At 33.5% G+C, this 18450-nt stretch overlaps 1 protein-coding gene across 1 annotated transcript; it reads right to left on the bottom strand.

Annotated features, from left to right (window-relative positions):
- Positions 1 to 15062: 15062 nt before the first annotated feature.
- Positions 15063 to 17314, bottom strand: LOC121212254 (uncharacterized). The gene has a single exon (XM_041084666.1). It carries the CDS (start codon positions 17037 to 17039, stop codon positions 15240 to 15242), a length of 1800 nt encoding a protein of 599 aa, XP_040940600.1. The 5' UTR covers positions 17040 to 17314; the 3' UTR covers positions 15063 to 15239.
- Positions 17315 to 18450: the final 1136 nt, after the last annotated feature.

The following is an 18450-nucleotide window of genomic DNA, read 5'->3' as shown; positions in this document are numbered from 1 at the left end:
CAATCTTGTATTTGCCATTGTCAGTCTTGTCCACATGGACGATGTTGAAGCTCCTGAACTGTCCTTTTCTCCATAACCTTTCAATATACCCAAGGAAATCTTTTCTGATGTGGAAGATCAGTTTAAACTGCAACCACAGAGCATATTATGATTAACCTTCGGCTCTTGATACCACTTGTTGTTCCAATAGGGTCAGAAGCGTGTAAATTATTATACTAAAAAATCATACAAAGTTCAATTTCCAAGAAAGAGAGGTGGATCACAAGGATCTCTTAAGTACCAAGTCTTTCCTTAGTCAGAATATCTCTTTTATCGTAATTTAATAGCACAATTAAATACTACCATTATACCCTCAAATATTGAAAGAAAAATAGGACAACAAAAAACACAAGAGTTATAACGAGGTTCGGTAAATTATACCTACGTATTTGGGCACTAACACCAGATGATAACTTCACTATCTCCAAAATATTACAAACAAATAGAATTCCTTAAGAATTCTCAAATGGCAGAAGAGAGACAACTAAGAGAGAAAGAATGGTTGGTATTTACTTGAAATGAGAGATGGGAAGGCCTATTTATAATTGAAGTTCAAGGATCAAACCATAAATAGCCCATTATCTTAAGGACCAAAAAAGAAATTATCCCATGCCAAATTTTCCAAGTCAATTTTTCGGTGTCAAACCTGCACCTTGCACCTCCTATTTTGACATTATTAGTCAATATTAATGGTTGCCATAAATGTTAACATTGGGGATGGGGATATTGACCCATTTGTCTTTGTGTAGCACTTGAAGCCCTAGGGTGTCTTTTTGGATGAGGAGGGTCAAAAGACCATGGTCGGAGCGAGCGGGCAACCCCATGGCAAGTTCTAGTTATGGACATGGTTGATAAAAGTGTGCTATCATAACCTGCAGGCAATTTTCCAAATTTGAGGCCTTCTCAATGTATTTCTCTTCTAACCCCAAGCTTTTTGATATTCCTCTCACTATTTCTTTCAAAATTAATCATAATTTTCTAACCCCAATTTTCAGTGAATTTTTAAAATTCAAAAATAAGTTTTAATTTGGTCGATGAGCATTGTTGTTAATGTAAGATGATGTGGATTCAAACATGCTAAATCGCATTATCCTTCTATTTGTAGGTTAGAGAGGTTATGGGTAATTCTAAGCGTTGCCTAAAAAAATGATCAAAACATATAATAAAATTGTTAAAAAATAAATTTTATTTTTTAATTCCAAATTTTAAATTTTAAAATTACTTTTTACATTCAAAATCTTATTAACCATCTAATTGTTAACCAATAACATAATTTAATTTAAAACTACAACCACAACTCAAAATGAAAAATACATGTAATTACTCTTTTTCATATGCTTTCTTTTAAAAGTTTTCCATTTTTATATATTAAACTATCAATTTTTAAAATTAACCTAAAATGGATGTTATCCAATATCTTGACAAAATAGTATTTTTTGTTAACAAAAATAACCTAAAATTTAACATTTTACCATTACTTTTTACATCTAAGTTAATTTCAGTAACCATTAACATAACTTAATCATATTTATTAACTATTTAATTATACTGCTTAGATTGCTTTATTTTAATATTAAAGTTTAGGTTAGCATACAATCACATTAAACTCAATTATAAAATTTAACACCATTGTCAATTATTTTTAAAAGAATGTTTCACTATATTAACTAAAATTAGGCTACAATTATTTAAATCGCAATATTAAGATAGGAAGAAGTAAGGACCAAATTTAGACATTGAATATTTTGTATATAACAAATAAAAAATTGCCTCACATTTTTATTTCCTTTTTCGATAAAAATTAAAAAATTGAAATATTTTTTTGAAAGTGAAAAAGTGAAAAATTTACTGTAAATTTTCTTTACATTGCCTTGTGCCAAAAAAAAAACTATATAGAAGTAGGATGGAAAATTTCAACTCAATGGCACATAGAGCTGATCATGGGCTGGGCGGCCCGACCCGAAGGCTCGCCCGAAAAATGGGAGGGTTTGGGTAAAAATATAGGCCCAAAAAATGGGCTTGGGCAAAAAAACGAGGCCCTTTTAGAAAACGGGTCGGGCCTCGGGTAAGAGTTTTTGGCCCGAGCCCGGCCCGAATTATATATTAATATATTTTTTATTTTATTTTTAATCATTTTAAATTTTTAATATAACTATTTTTTATTATATTGTCAATTTGTGTATTGTTTTAAGAATGGTTTTAGTATCATTTTTATTTGTTTTAACATTGTTTTTATGTTTTTAAATATATTTGATTTATTATATATTTAATAAAATAAGTAAAAAAATTTAATATGGGCTGGGCCGGGCTTGGACAAATTTTTAGGCTCATATTTCGGGCCGGGCCGGGCTGGGCCCAGGCCTAATAAACAGGCCTAAAATTTTGTCTGGGCTCGGCCCGAACCCGGCTAGGCCCATGATCACCTCTAGCACATTGATAAAAATATTATTTTAATTTCATTTAAGAGTTCTCTCTAATACAATATATGAATTTTTAAATAATATTTTTTTTAATTTGTGAAAAATGTTATGAAATTTTAAATAATTAATTTTTTTTGTATATTTGGAAAAGATTAAGAGCATTTTTACTTATTTGTCACTGAAATCTTCTAATTTAAGATATTTTAAATAATTTTGTTCTAATAAATAATATCTTTGTTATTATAAGTGTTAAGTGGAGTAGTAAGACACATTGTATCCTTGAAGAGAAAACTCAAGTTAGAATCTAAAAAATGACATTATTAGAAGGGAAAACCAAAAACCTTAAAATTATTAATCTTCATGGTTCGTAAAATAAACAAGAAGGATACCTTAATTACACCCAAAAAAAATTACTTTCGTAGTTACATTTACCATTACACTATATCCAAATTCTCAAATTGATTTTAAAAGTTTTGTATTAAAAATTATACTTAAATTATCAATTGTCTCAACTTATTTAAAAAATAATAGTAACCAATAAAAAATGTAATACATGACACATTATTATTAACCATACTTTTTTTGATAAAATGAGACAAAATTGATAGTTTAAGTTTCATTTCTAATGAAAAATACTTTTAATACTAATTTAAAAATCAAAATATAATTTAGAGGAAAATTTGCTAATAAACTAAAATTCATCTTAAACGATCTAAATTTTTTATTACTAAAATATTACTATAAAAATTAAAGAATTATAACATACATCAATTTATAATTTTTCGTATAAATAAATTAAATGGGATATATAAAGAAAAAAAATATTCTCATGTTTTCCTAAAAATTCATCATTGAGATTTTGATTGTGTCAGCAAAAGTTAATGTTGGAATCTTGAGTGTCCAAGTTTGAGTTTCATTGTGTATAAATCATATCTTAATTCTCCTCTAAATTTATTTTGGTCAGTTAATTTGAATTAAATTATTAAAATTTACTATGATTTTCTTACAAAATATTTCAATATATAATCAAATCACGCAACGCGTGGTTATATTCCTAGTGTTACGTATTTTTAAAAGGTGTGTTCGTTTTTTATATTTATTGTTAGGGTAAATTACATCAACAGTCACCCAACTTTGGGGTAGCCGACAAAACAGTCACCTAAGTTTCATTTTAGTCACTCAACTTTCAAAAAGTTACAAAATAGTCCTTTTTGTCGTTTTCCGTCACAGACGTCACTGCAAAGTGACATGGCAAGTAACGGCATCCAATGGCAGTCCAGCTGGCCGGTTAGTCTAACTTTATCAGCCTGTTGAAGTACCAGTTTAGGGTTAGAAAAAAAAGTAGAAGAAGAAGAGAAGGAGGAGAAAGAGAAGAAGAAGAAGAAGGAGAAGAGGAAAAATGAAGATGCCTGAAGTGGTTCCAGTGTGCCATTGTAGAAACCCAGCCAAATTAAACATGTCTTGGTCCAATGACAACCCAGATAGGAGGTTTTTTGGGTGTAAGAAATTCGACAGTCGATTTCAAAAACCATGTCGGTTTTTCAGCTGGTTTGATCCACCATTGACGCCCCATTCAAGAATTGTGTTGTTGGGTCTTTTGAAAAAAGTGAGGACATTGGAGGATGCAAGGAAGAGGGAGAGAAGAACCTGGTTATTGGTGCTTGTAATTGTAACAGTTTTGTTGTTTTTAAAAGCTTAAAAATCATCTTATGTTCATTGAAAACCAGCTTATGTTTTGTAATTTTGTTGCTAGTAAATTGTTGCTTATGTTGGTATACATGGCTGCTGGTATATTGTTGCTTAACATATGTGATACATGGCTGCTGGTATACATGGCTAACCAGCTCATGTTGTTGTTTACAAACACTTGAAAGATTTGAAATCGGATATTTTTGTTGATTACAAATTATTTTGGAATATTTTTGTTGTTTAACATATGTTATACATGACTGCTGGTATACATGGCTAACCAGCTCATGTTCTTGTTTACAATTTGCTAGAACAAGCATTATACATGGCTGCTGGTATACATGGCTAACCAGCTCATTTCATTTGTATTTTTCAATACTCATATATCAAAAAAAGACAATAGATGGAAAAAAACCTATGCATTTGTTAATTTTTCACACGTTAGAAAAGATAACAGATGGAAAAAACATAAGTATTTCTCAATTCTCACACATTTCTCAATAGTCACACAGTTGTTAGAAAATATAACAGATGGAAAAAAGAAACATATGCTAGAAGAGAAAAGATAACAAATAGCATGGATCAATGCTCATATATTAAGGTGAAAACACCAAACGTTTACAAAAGGAATGAGGAGCAAAATATTGCCAAATTTTCCTACAATTCACCACAATTGAACAGATATGAATTGTAGGGAAATTTACAAAAAAATTCAGTGACTATGCCTAAGTTTATCAACAATAGCAATCATAGGCAAATTTACAAAAAAATTATCTGCCAAGTTAATAAATCAGTAGCAGACAAATTTACACATTTTCAAAAAGTTAACAAAATGCAGTCTGTTCACATCATCATCAATGGTCTGTCATGGATGACTCTTGAGTAGAAGGCATCCATCTAACAGTGGTTGGTTTTCTCTTGAATGGGAGCTTTTGTCTTAGGGTAGCTTGTTGATGAGTTGGGGCAGTAGGTAACTGAGTTAGGGCAGCCTGTTGAGTTGGGGTACCCTCTTGCTGATTTGGGGTAGCCTGTTGCTGAATTGGGACACCAACTTTATGTCTTTTAACCTACAAGAACAAGAGAAATCTGAAAAACAAACAAATTCATACATAGAAGTATATTGTAACTTAACTTAAAGCAAATGACTTACTGGAATGTTTTGGCCAACTTCCCCTTTGCAACTCCTCTTATTGTGGCCTACTCTTTTGCATTTACTACACCTTATCTCCACCCCTCTCTTGCTCAACCTTTATGTTGTTTGTGGTTCATCAGGTTCTTTCCTTCTCACCTTAGTAGGTCTGTCAGGTGGCCTTCTTAGTGGAGGAGGCAATATTGGTAGCATGTTTGACAAAGAGGCCCATTGTTTAGGACCCCTTACTAGACTTACAAAGTTGGAGTAAATTTGAAGCTGGGTTTGATTGGTATACTAGGTTTGTACATAGGTCTTTGGGAACTCTTCTTTTAAATGAATGACAGCTAATGCATGCATGCAAGGGATGCCAGTGAGATCCCAATTCCTGCAATAGCAGGAATTCTCAACTAAGTCCACCACATGCTGGCTGCCTAGACCACATTCAACCTGATACTTGTCCCCACCAGCATGTAATGTAACACGCCTAAAAAACAGTCAACATGCTTGTTTAAAACATAATCACTAAAAAAATGATACACACATCCCTAAAAAAACAGCCCCACCAACATGCATATTATAAAAAAAATCACTGCATGCATATTAAAAAATAGGCAACACACTAACAATCACTGCATGCATATTAAAAAATATTCAACACACCAACAATCAGTGCATGCATATTAAAAAAACATTCACTAAAATAGCATGTGATCAACAACATGAAGTTAGAATATTGGCATCAGAAAGAATCTTCATCTTAATGAGTCTTTTATATTTACATCCACCTTTTTTTTTATCTTTGGACACAACATTCCATTCTATTCCATTTGTCAGCTTTTTTCTTTCTTCTTGACAATAAGCAATATAATCTTGGTCCTTATTGTTTCCATCATGGTCAGAATAGGTTTCCCCCTTGCTTCCAGTATCATCTGTCAATAAACAACATAAATGATTAGTGAATTGTTAATTATTAGTAAGAAACATAAAACATAGGGGTTTACCTTGTTAAATGATTCGGAAAGATTATTCACCAACATGTCAGAATGGCTCCTAATTGAGAAGTGAGACCTTAACCAGTGAGTAGGGTTCTTTTCCTTCAACCAATCATAAGCATGTTGATTGGTTTTCCTCAGTTCATCCATGGCATCCTCAAACTCCCTTGTAGTGCTTGCTCTGGCAGCTTTCCAAAGCAAATCTTTCAATTCCTTTGTTTGAAAACCAGCCTTCTTGAAATTGGCATGTAGGTGTCTAACACAGTGTCTTGTTTCTGCATTAGGAAGAAATATACATATTGCTTCTACAAGTCCCTGCAATTAGGAAAAAAAACAGTTTAATTATTTGGCAAACCCTAATAGAAACAACATAAAAGAATAAATAAATGGAGTTTTACCTTTTGTTTGTCAGACATGAAAGATATCTGGTACGAGCTCACAATTTCCTAGTCTATTGAAAGCAACTCTAAGAACCAAAGCCATGATGCTTGGTTTTCACTTTCGACAGTAGCATATGCAAGAGGATAGGTGCCATTATTTGCATCTATGCCAACAGCTGCAAGCAAGTAGCCACCATAGTATCCCTTCAAGAAACATCCATCTAAACTTACTATCCTCCTACAACCAGCCTTATAGCCATCTTTGCATGCATGCAGACAAACATACATCCTTTGAAACAACTTGTTATCCAAATAACAAATTGTTGTTGTTCCCTCATTTTGGGTCCTAACCTCTAACAAATACTCATAATCTTCTCATATTGAGCCTTACGATCTCCTTCAATTAATTCGAATGCCCTAAGTTTAGCCCTCCTACATTTGGTTAGTGAGACTAAGCAACAAAAATCTTTTTTCACATCTTGTTGTAATGATTTCAGAGAATAATTAGGATCAGCAATTAATTTTTCTTTATAATGTTCACCTATCCAAGCTGAGGTTGCATTCCTATTTTTATAGACTTTAGAACAAGTATGGTTAGGGTTTGAACTCCTAATTTGCTAAGTCTGGTCAGTAGGGTTATTAGGGTTTAGCCTAGAAACCCATATGAACCAAGAACATTTTTCACTGCAGACTGCCTTTAACCTTTTTAAATCATTTTTGGGAAACTTAATAAAATAATTATTCAACCTACCATACTGCTTGGCAGCTTATTTTAGACTGTCTTTAGACTTAAATAACATTCCAACCTTCAGTCTAGGATTACTCATGTCATTCTCTTGGTTGAACTCAAGCCAATTTTTGCCATCTGAGTCAGACCCATGTGCATTATCTAACCTCCTAGAATCATCACTATCACACAGTTTATCTACTTTTATACCATCCATGTTTAAACCATCTAAACTAACTCTCTCAAATGCATCACTATCACTACCAGACACATCATTACCAGACATGTTTTCTTCATTCTCATTAAAATTGTCATCAATTAAACCTGCCAAACAAAGCACTCATCAATAAAGGCAGACAATATAGGCGAACACTTTAACCATTTCTGTCAGACAATAACAAATACAAAATACCCAATAATTTAATACAAACACTTCTGTCATGCACATGGCAGACAACAACCAATACAAAAATTAATTTAATCAAACACAACTATTTTTCTCATGCACATGGCAGACAATAATAGGCAATAACCAGTACAATAAAGAAGGCAAATAATAAATTTTGATTTTGCCACATACAATAGGAGCTTGGGTACAAACAATAACATATATACACAATAAACATCAGTTTGATAATGGCATTCATACAGTGGCAGATACAAACAATAACAGATATACTCAATAAACATCAGTTTGATAATGGCATTCATACAATGGCAGATACAAACAATGGCAGATATACACAATAAATCAGTTTGATAATGACATTCGTACAATGGCAAATACAAACAATGAACATCATGCACATGGCTTACAATACACATTATATGTCATACACTTTAAAAACCAAACCCTAATCTGTTATGCACATTAATAACAAATACAATCAAAATCGAAGTAACCCTAAATCGAAATCAAAATCAAATTCTAATTCTAAATCGAGATCGAAATCGAAATCAAAATCAAAATTGAAATCGAAATCTAAATCAGAATCAGTGAGTGTTTCAAAATTGTAATCAAAATCGAAATAAAAATCAAAATCAAAATCAAAATCAAAATTAAAATTGAAACCGACATAACCTTAATTAACTCTAAATCGAAATAAAAACATTGAAATCCAAAAAATTTAAAACTAAATGCAACAACTTACCCGTTAAAGTGGATGTAACAACACCGGTAGCTTCTCTTCTATTGCCCATTGTCGCTGACAATCAAAAACACTGAATGGTTTCTGGTTCGTCTTCTTTTCTCCCCAAACAAAATAAACAATCGTACCCTAAATATTATACCCTGTTAATCGATTATTGAACTGATTTCTAACCCTAAACCCTTCTTAATCAATTTCTAATTCAGTTTAAACCCTAAAAACCCCCAAATCACGATCGAAATTTCCCAAATTGATTTTCCTTTCCCCCTCCCCAAATCCCCTTAAACCTAATCTGCTTCTAACCCTAAAACATTAACTCATAACCCTTCAATTTTTTTCCCTAAACCTGCCCAAACCAAGCACCCATCAACAGTCGCCAACGTGGCAAGTTAACTTGCTACGTCAATTGGTTAACTTGCCACGTCAGCAATCACGTTAACACCCTAACGGTAACCGTTAATCAGTGACTATTTTGTCACTTTTTTTTAATGTTGGTGACTGTTTTGTAACTTTTTGAAAGTTGAGTGACTGAAATGAAACCTAGGTGACTGTTTTGTCAACTACCCCAAAGTTGGGTGACTGTTGTTGTAATTTACCCTTATTGTTATTTTAAAAAAAACTTTAAGGTAATATTTAAGAATTACGAGTTAAAATGTGGATTTAAAATTTTAAAATAGTATAAATTAAAAAGTAAACTATTTAGTAATAAATTTGAAAATTTTAAAATATTTTTGAATTTGATATCATTTTATAATATATTATATTAAATATCACTTAATTTTCTTATAATATATGGATCTCATTCTTAACCTTCTACATAATAATAAAATCCAAAACCAAAATTTAAAATATGTGTTTTCAGATGGAGTATAAATGATTTTTTTGGAGTGATTTTGTTGCAGAGTTCAATGTGATCAGGAATTCCTAGGATACTTAAATTTTTGTGTGAAATTGTATTTTTTTTTCAATTTTTAGGTGTTAATTTTAGCTTTTTTTTTAAATTATGCATGAATTATGGTTTAATGTACAATTGTATCATGAACTTTGATTTTGTGCAATTTTATACATGAAATTTTGATTTGATCCAATTCTTGTAAATTATTAACACAATTATTAATATAATATCATTTTATATTTATATATTACATACATAAATAATAATATTTGTCTAATATAAAAATAAATTGATGTATTTATTTCTTTAAATGTGTATGATTAAATCAAACTTAAAGTTTTAAATATACAGTTGAACTACAATTAGAGTTTCACGTGTATAATTGTACTAAATTAAAGTTCATGTATACAATTGCACATTAAATTAAATTTAATGTATAATTTTAAGATTTATTTTTTTTATAATTGCATATTTTAATTATTTTCAATTTCTTGGGTCATTATTCGTTTTGTTACATAAGATGTAGTAATTTTATTTTAATTCTAAAGTTACTGTTTAAGAATTAAAGAATTAAAATCAATTCAAATGCTATTACAGATTTTTGAAGATTGTGGGTTTAAATGCATAATCTTATTTCATTTAAAATTCAATGTATCCAAAAATCATTAATTAAACATTTAATTCTTGCCTATATATCGTTTGCACTTTGGCCCACACTATATTTTCTTACAAATAGTAGAAGAAGTAAAGGAAAAGTTTTTATAAGGAGAGGATAGTGAATAACAAGTAAAAAGAAAGATTTTTAAACTATTTTTTAATGCTCTCTTTAGGCTTTTTTTTCTTTTTTATTTATAAGAGAATTCTAAAATTCTATTTAATTTTCTTTGAATCTCGTACAGTTTTCTAATAAGAATCCTGTCCCATCATTAACATGGTTGCTTTCACGTTGTATTGTCTTATCACATCATTGATTTGATGGTTGCCTCCACATTGCAATTTTTTTTATTTGTATTTGGATGCTCTTTTCTTCAAGTTGCCTTTTTTTGTCCATTTGTTTTTCTTAGACTTTATTTTTCCACATGGCCGCCTGTTTTAGCTTTATTCTTCTTGAATATTATCTAGATTCATTTTTTCTATCTGATCTAGATGTAATGAATTTAATGACAGTCTTGGTAAACTCCAAGTTTCTCACGTATTTTTTATTTCTTCTATTATATGAGATGGAAAATCTTCAATCTCCATTTCAATTATCTTTTTTAATAGTTGCACAGATTCTTCATCTCATCATTCTTATATATTAAAAATACTTTATAATTAATTTTAAATAAACAATTTGCTTATTTAATTTGAATTACGATTATTTTAACCCAAATTCAAATATTTTATCCAAAGACTGATCTGGATGGAAGCCTACTTGGTGTAACAAATTAAGCTGAAACCATGGTAGAAAATTAAGACACGATAGATATGTAATAAATTGAAACTGATATTACAAGCATGCATGAATCATCCACGATACATATGTAACACAGACACACTGGATGGATCCATGTCATCTATCAAGCACCATGCAATCCATACGATAACTTCAATCATTATTATTAGTCATATACATAAAGAAAACGATGGACTCAAAGATTATTCAAGGGTTAGTGGTGGCGTGAGGTGGAGAAAAGAAAGGGAAAGGAAGGTCTTTGGGCAGCGTCGGGATGGTTGGTAATTCGGGCTTAGGCAAACCAGGAATCTCCGGCAGCTAAGGCAATTTAGGCACCGGCAGGTCAGGCTTTGGCAGAGTAGGAATCCCGGGGAATGGCGAAAATTCGAGCTTAGGCAACGTTGTTGTTTCCTGCAGGCTCCGCGCCTCGGCACCTAAGGATTTATCGGCATTGAACGATAATAAAGCGACCAACAAGGTGGGCAGAAGAAGGGAAGGGAAGTGGTTATAAGCCATGGGTGGATAAGTTTAGGGCAGAGTGTATGGAGAGAAAAAGGTCGGAGCTGTTGGATATGCAGAGAAGCAATATTTTGTGTGGATTTATATGGAAGGGAATGTGGTAGCAATTGGAAGGTGATGATGACGAGGATTGGTGGAAAGGGTCTTATTGTTGGCTCAACTTCCTCTCTGCATTGTGGTTTAATATAAGTTAATTAATACTAACATATACATTGTAATTAAGGACTTATTTTAATTATTTTGATATTGCCCTAGGAACGTCGGAGGATTATTGTAGACGTTCTTGTAAGATGAAATTGAAAAGGAAAATAACTTGAGAAGGTACAAATGAGAGTTGTAATTGGATACTTTATGCATTGTTTGTTTAATCATGCTGATTTGTGTCATATGTAGGAACCATTTATTTTACCATTTTTCTTGATAATTTTTATTTTTAGTGCTTTGAGGAGAAAGTGGTACACTCAAATAAAAAGAGAGAAAAATAGTTTGAGAATTCTTTAATCCGATATTCATCTAAGCTACGTCTGAGATAATCGACTTGAATATCTTAATTGTATATACTTCAATATATGCTTTTTGTAGTGCCATCTTGTAACAAGAGGAATCTATATTCCCATTTTTAAAAGATTTTTCATTATTGTGATTAATTTGTGTAGATTTTAAATGTATTTTTTTCCCTGTTAATGTACTCGATCTGCTTAGTAACCATCGCCACTGATTGTTTGTCTACTTGATCTACTTAGAAAAGTGTTTGTCTAATCATTTTTGAATTGCTCGACTTCTTTCCATTTTTTTAGAAATTTAACATTATCCAACCTAATGCCACCCAATATGCATAAAAAAAATCAAAATAGAACCAAGCAATTTAATTCTTTTTTTTTTAATACAATTGATCTCTCTTCAATTGATTTACTAGATTAAATCATAACTCTTATCAGTTTTTCGAAAGAAAAAAAACAGACTATTCATCCTATTTTCAACATCAACAGGGGAATGAAGGACTATCACCTTTCAGTTAGTCCTCTTAAAACTCATATTTCATAATATAATGTTATCTGAATGCTTTTTACACCATACCCTGCATCATTTATAATGTTGATAGCCCTGCTATGGATGCAAATGAGATATGTGAATAATGAGACCATTTAAACAATATTATATTGTCCATTGAATGATCAGCTGACACTCCAAACAAGACATAAATAACCTTTGAATACACAAACTGAGTAGTTTTCTTTATTAAGAGAGTTGGCAAAACTTTAACAAAGCCTACAATTAGTGTGGCATTGCTCATATGTACTATACAACAAACGAGCAACAAAATACAGCAGTTTGTCTAAGGGTATCCTAGCATGAAGAGAGAAGAGCAGATCAAGTGAATAACAAAGCCTAAGAAAGAAGAAAATACGACCAACACGACATATCCTTAATCACCTCAGGGGCTGGGTATTAGCATCAGCTTGAATATCTTAAACCATGTGTCAAAGGGATTTCTCAGGCAAAACTCTTCTTTATCAAGTATATCTTTTACAAGCTCTGTTTGAACATGAAACACTTCGGGGCTGTTCGCTAATCTAGTTTCAACCTTTGTGCTGTAAAGAACATATACACATATACATAGGGGGCGCAAATTCTATAAGGACAATTTAGTAAAATACATTCTTAGCTAATTTGACATTCGGTCAATCAAATTGCAAAATCTTACATTCCAACCAAATTACCCAAACAATGTAATATAACATACCTGGTAATGTGCTAAGGTAATCTTGCATTCCAATTATAGGATTACCAAAATACTTTTACATTCTCTGAACTAAATGCCCCCTCAAAGAGCTTCAAATTGGGTCATGCAAACAACACGTTTGGCCGCTGGCACTCTTGTCCAACAGCAAGTTCACAATCACAATATCAACTCTGGCTAATTGCCACTTTCATACAAAAGCATCATATTACCCATGATCCATGCCTAAGATTAACCAAATATTCGTCATACACCTTTAAATGGATGAGAGATGCTTAGTTAAAAGAAACAAAAAAAAAAAAGGATAGATGATATTGCCTTTAACACGTTCAAGGATAGTGTACCTTTTTGCCACTGGAGAAGGCAGAAATAAATTGCAGGCACTCTTAGATTGTTTAGTATGGTAGATGCTTGACAGATAAGAAAGCTGTTCAATTCCATCTCAAAGTGATATGTTCTAGACAACCGATGCAGTTTATGGACATCTTCGCAGCATCTAAAACTTTCACCACTAGGAAGAAGAATTAGCGGAAGCCTCCAATTTTCGACAGGTGAAGTGTAGTTCACAATCAGACTACACGCCGCATGTCTTCTTAGGCAAGCAACATTCAACACCCTTAAAGAGTCAATTACAACAATACAAAACCCAATATGAAGAGCAAAAACATATGGCAAGCAAAAGATTTCTTGCTCGCTAAATAAAACTTCAGGACAAATAGAAACCTGCCAAAGAATCATCAGTATGACCACTAACAAGAGAAAACCAAAAATCACAGAGAAGTTACCAAAAATCACAGAGAAGTTTAAAATCAGCAGACCCTATTCCAGCAAACTACTACTAATGATTAGAATGAATGACTTGTTGGCCTTTTTAACATCTAATCAAAATGTTAACCATCTCCATGAATGTTGCAATTTAGAAAGATGATGCATGTTGCAAGACTGCAACTAGAAGATGAAATTGTATACTTTAAACCAGAGTCTTACAACTTCAATGACAACTTCAATTGGGATTCCTCCATTTGAAGTCAAAGGGTGTATGTTGAGTCAATTAATCATGTGTTTAGGTCTTATTTTGGAGCAGATATAGCGCAGAATAGTAAGAATAACTCGTTCAGACCGGAATGTATAAACTCCTTGGCCAAAAGGTCCCAATTTACCTTAAGATTTTGATACTTCAGTTATAAAGAACATAAAGAGAGAGAGAGAACAGAAGGAAAGGTCATTCTTGAAGTGGATGTCAGGTTTCTGGCCCTAAATGAAGCCATGCCAGTATTACAGCTCCAAAACCAATTATGGGCAAGTCAAATTACTAAGTATGCAGTCAATGACTAATAGTTGGTTTAACAAGAGAAACTTTGGAACTGCCGAGCAAGACTAATGCAGATGATTAATTCTAGTTAAAGATTTCATGAAAAAAAAAACATGAATTACAAGTGCATGCAAAGTAAAAAAAACCAACACAATCAACAATAAAAAAAATATATATAACTACTTTTTTCTAGAAGGGAAGCGTTAAATGGTAGTGAAACAACCTCTCAAAACTCGCTACTAGAACAAAGGAAGCAGATTTGCAAACACAAAATCATTGGTAACTAAATTCAATAACCATTGAAGCTCTTTCAGCTATTAATACTTGGCAAAATTAAATCTTCTCAAATGCAAGGATAACAAATTGTAAACCTTTCGAAGCATATTTCTAACCTTTTACTCTTTTCCTTTTAATAAGAGGGAAACAAGGAGGGGAGAAAGCAAGTATCATGGTTAATAACTCTTTCGACTCAAACAAGAAAGAAGAGACCAGTCGGAGAAACTTACCACCTATTCCTGTCACTGCAAGAATCATGATGGACAAAACATTACATCTTCAACCCACAACAGTCATGATTTTGTACCGAACTTTCTAATTATCCTCCCAAACAGGAAATTTAATTCAGAGTAAATAGGCAGCACAAAATGATAAAAATATTTACAAAACATGGTGCTGCAAAATATACAGTCGAAGTCAACCTTGAAAAGGCTATAAAAGGAGGCCCTAAGCACCTCCACACGGTTGAATACTACAAGCAATTACAACAACTACAACTACTGCGAAAAAACAAAAAGCAAGGATCTTACTTCACTAAGTAGCCTTAACTTTATCATCCCCAACAGCTGAAAGTATAGGCAAGCTACTCAAAAACTCATCAAGACCCTCAAAGAACCCATTCCCTTCAATGTTATCCTCCTCCCCATAGCTGGGGTGATTCCCCTCATTCCTCCTCGGTGCCGGCTCTTCAACTTCATTACTAAACTCCACATTCAAATCCAACTTCCCCAAATTCTTTGTGCCCCTCGCCATCTGCTTCCTCCCACTATTAACAACTCCTCTTCTACTCGATTCAGCAGTCACCACACCTTCTGGCACAGTGGACGCACCACTCAAATTCCCACTACCATCAACATTAGCTGCCTCATTACCCGCCTTCTTCACTCTCTCACTCTGTGGTTTCTTAGCAGTTTTCCCCACAGATCCTTTCCCTTTGACATTTTTTGCCTTCTTCCTCTTCTCATTCTGCCAATCATCATCGTCGTCGTCATCCTCTGAAGTCCCAATCGAGTCAGAAATATCTACATATGCGTCATCATCATCATAATACACTCTTGGAGCAGGCTTTTTGGCAGTACTTTTTTTCCCAGTATTCTTGTTATTAGGGCAAGCATACATGGTCGAAATGGGTGACCAACTGGGAAATTGATCGCCCCTCGAAAATCCTAATGGGAAAAACCCCCAGCAGCTGAAACGCGAATCCTTTCCATTCACGGGTGGCGGCGGTATCACAACCGCATGAAAAGCTCTCCTGCAGTTCTTAGCCTGACACCTCAGTGTGCAATCCTCGTACAACTTCGGGTATTCATAGAGAATGTAACAGTACGGACAAGCCGTCCAGAAAGTCAGCTCCTCTGACTCAGCGGCTTCACTAGGCCGAGTCACACTAGTTGGCTCTGTCTGACTATTCCCCCTATGAGGAGGAGTTGTTGTCTGGTTAATTTGACCCGTCCGAGTTGGCTCATCCCTATTAAACTGACTCGAGATATCGGTTCCTATTTGATTAATCTGGCTCATCCGAATCGGCTCAGGCCGATTAACCTCACTCGCCTGACTAATCTGACTCGAACCAACCGATCCTGTCCGATTCACCTGACTCGACCCAGCTAAACTGATCTGACTCATTTGCTTCCTCCATGTTGGCTCAGCCGGCCGATTTTGCTCCGGCGATTTATTCTTTAATCCCAACTGCTCCTCTCCTTCTAAAGCGGCATTCCCATCTTTATCAGTATTTCTAGGGCTCCTTCTCATGAATAACGGTTGCGTAACTTGCGCCTGCGTTTCTTTCTGTGGCGGCGATTGCATGAACAGCGTTTGCGTTTCTTTCGGCGGGGGCGGCGGCTGCGGTTGCATGAAAAGCGGCTGCGGTTGCGGTTGCAGCTGCTGTTGCTGCATCTGTGGTTGTTGTTGTTGCTGCTGACCGAGTTGACTCACCTGACCAAATTGAAGGAGCCTCAACTCGTTATCGTAAACGGCCTTCTTAGAAGGGTTCGACAACACATTCCACGCTTCGGAAACAAATCGAAACGCCTGATCTGCGAAAGAGAGCCTGTTCCTCCCAGGATTCAAAAGAAGGGCGAGTTTCCTATACTGACTCGCCACAACTTCCATGGACTGAGTTAACGGCACGAGTTGGAGGATCCCGTACCAGTCTTGAGGGTTAGATTGAGCCGTTATGAGAGTGTCCGTCACGGCTAGGATTTGGTCGGCGAGGATAGGGGCCGATTCACGAGCTCGGATCGCGAAGGTTCTGGTCCCGTGCAAATCACGCGCCGCCAAGAGCTTCTCCGCAATCGTCAACCACCGCTCGGCCTCCGTAGTATTGCCATCCATAACGCCTAACCCTTCTCTCCGTCGAAGAATTCAGTTTCCTTTTTCCTTTTTTTTTTCTTTTTTCTTTTTTCTTTTTTTAATGGAAGAAACTCTTTGTTTGGTAATAATGGAAAATAGCAGAGAAAAATGGCAGGTCTATTTTTTCGATGGACGAAAAAGGACAGTTCTTTAAGATAAATCAAAGAGGGGTTTCCTTTGATTTGGATGGGATAAGAATATTTCTACATGGGTATTATTGTCATTTGAGGTTCTGTCTTTAGAACTTGGCAAAATAGAGTGGGAGTGAAAGTAGTAGGCAAACAGGGGAATTAAATAAAAAATTTAATTCTAAATTTCATCCCTCTACTTTACAAAATTGAGAATTTAATCTATCTAATACTTTAAAAAAGTTGAATTTAGTTCAATTAAACCTTATTATTAAATTGATGATCTGAAAATATCAACTCGATAATTTATTTATGAGGAATTAGTAAAAATTAATAATTTAATAATTTAAATGCAGCTAATTAGTAAAAATCAATAATTAAAGTTCATATATCTACTAATAATTGTACTAACTTTTTATTTTTTGTAAAGTATAACTATCATTAATAAATTAAAATAAAGGGATTAATTTCTAATTTTTTTTGAACCAGAAGCATGGAATTTAAATAAACCCAAAAAAAAAAGAAATGAAAAAAAAATGGCAAAGCTTTTGCGTAGCATTGCAGAAAAAGAGTCATTACGGTCATATGGTCGTCCTTTTATTTATATGGTGATGAGGTCGTTTTATAGAAAGTAGTAATAAATATAATGGTGAGTATTTGGATTTTATTTAGGCTTAATTTATAAATTGGCCCTTGAAGTATGTCTTTTTCTCACTTTAGTACCTAATTTTTTTTTTTCAATTAAGTATTAAAACGTTATGGTTTTTAATCCAAAAATAAACCACCATTTAAAAAATCAATCTAGACATTGAGATGATGCCATGTATCTGCCTTTGATATTTTCATAACATAATTCATCAGTAATTAACATTAGAATTAAATTAAAATAATTTAATCTAATAATGTAGTAACCTCTCCTCCCTCTCAATCTCTCGTTCACACCTCTTTTCAAGTTGCAGAAAACTTCAAAAATATTTGAAGGTTTGAAACTTAGGTGAATCCGTCTCGATATTCAAGGTTGGGTATCGATGGTTCCAAGTGGAAATTGTCGTTCATCGAGGAGAAGAAGAATAATTTGACAACGGATTTGACTTAATGATGATAATTTTTGGGTCGATGATGAATTCTTTAACGAAATTGAAGGAAGAGTTGTTGTTGCGATTATTGTCGTCGGTGAAGAAGTTGAAAGTTTTAGTCTTTAAAGCCAAAGCTAAATTTTCAAACAATTTCAAAGATTTATGGGGACTTAAATGGGTGTTCATAGC

This window comes from Gossypium hirsutum, chromosome A13 (assembly GCF_007990345.1).
Source record: "Gossypium hirsutum isolate 1008001.06 chromosome A13, Gossypium_hirsutum_v2.1, whole genome shotgun sequence".
Taxonomy (NCBI): Eukaryota; Viridiplantae; Streptophyta; class Magnoliopsida; order Malvales; family Malvaceae; genus Gossypium; species Gossypium hirsutum.
The sequence above is the reverse complement of the archived record's forward strand: the minus strand, read 5'-3'. Positions and strand labels throughout refer to the sequence as shown.

Coding starts and splice junctions, on each gene's coding strand:
- LOC121212254 (XM_041084666.1), bottom strand. CDS start 17,039: ATGGATGGCAATACTACGGAGGCCGAGCGGTGGTTGACGATTGCGGAG.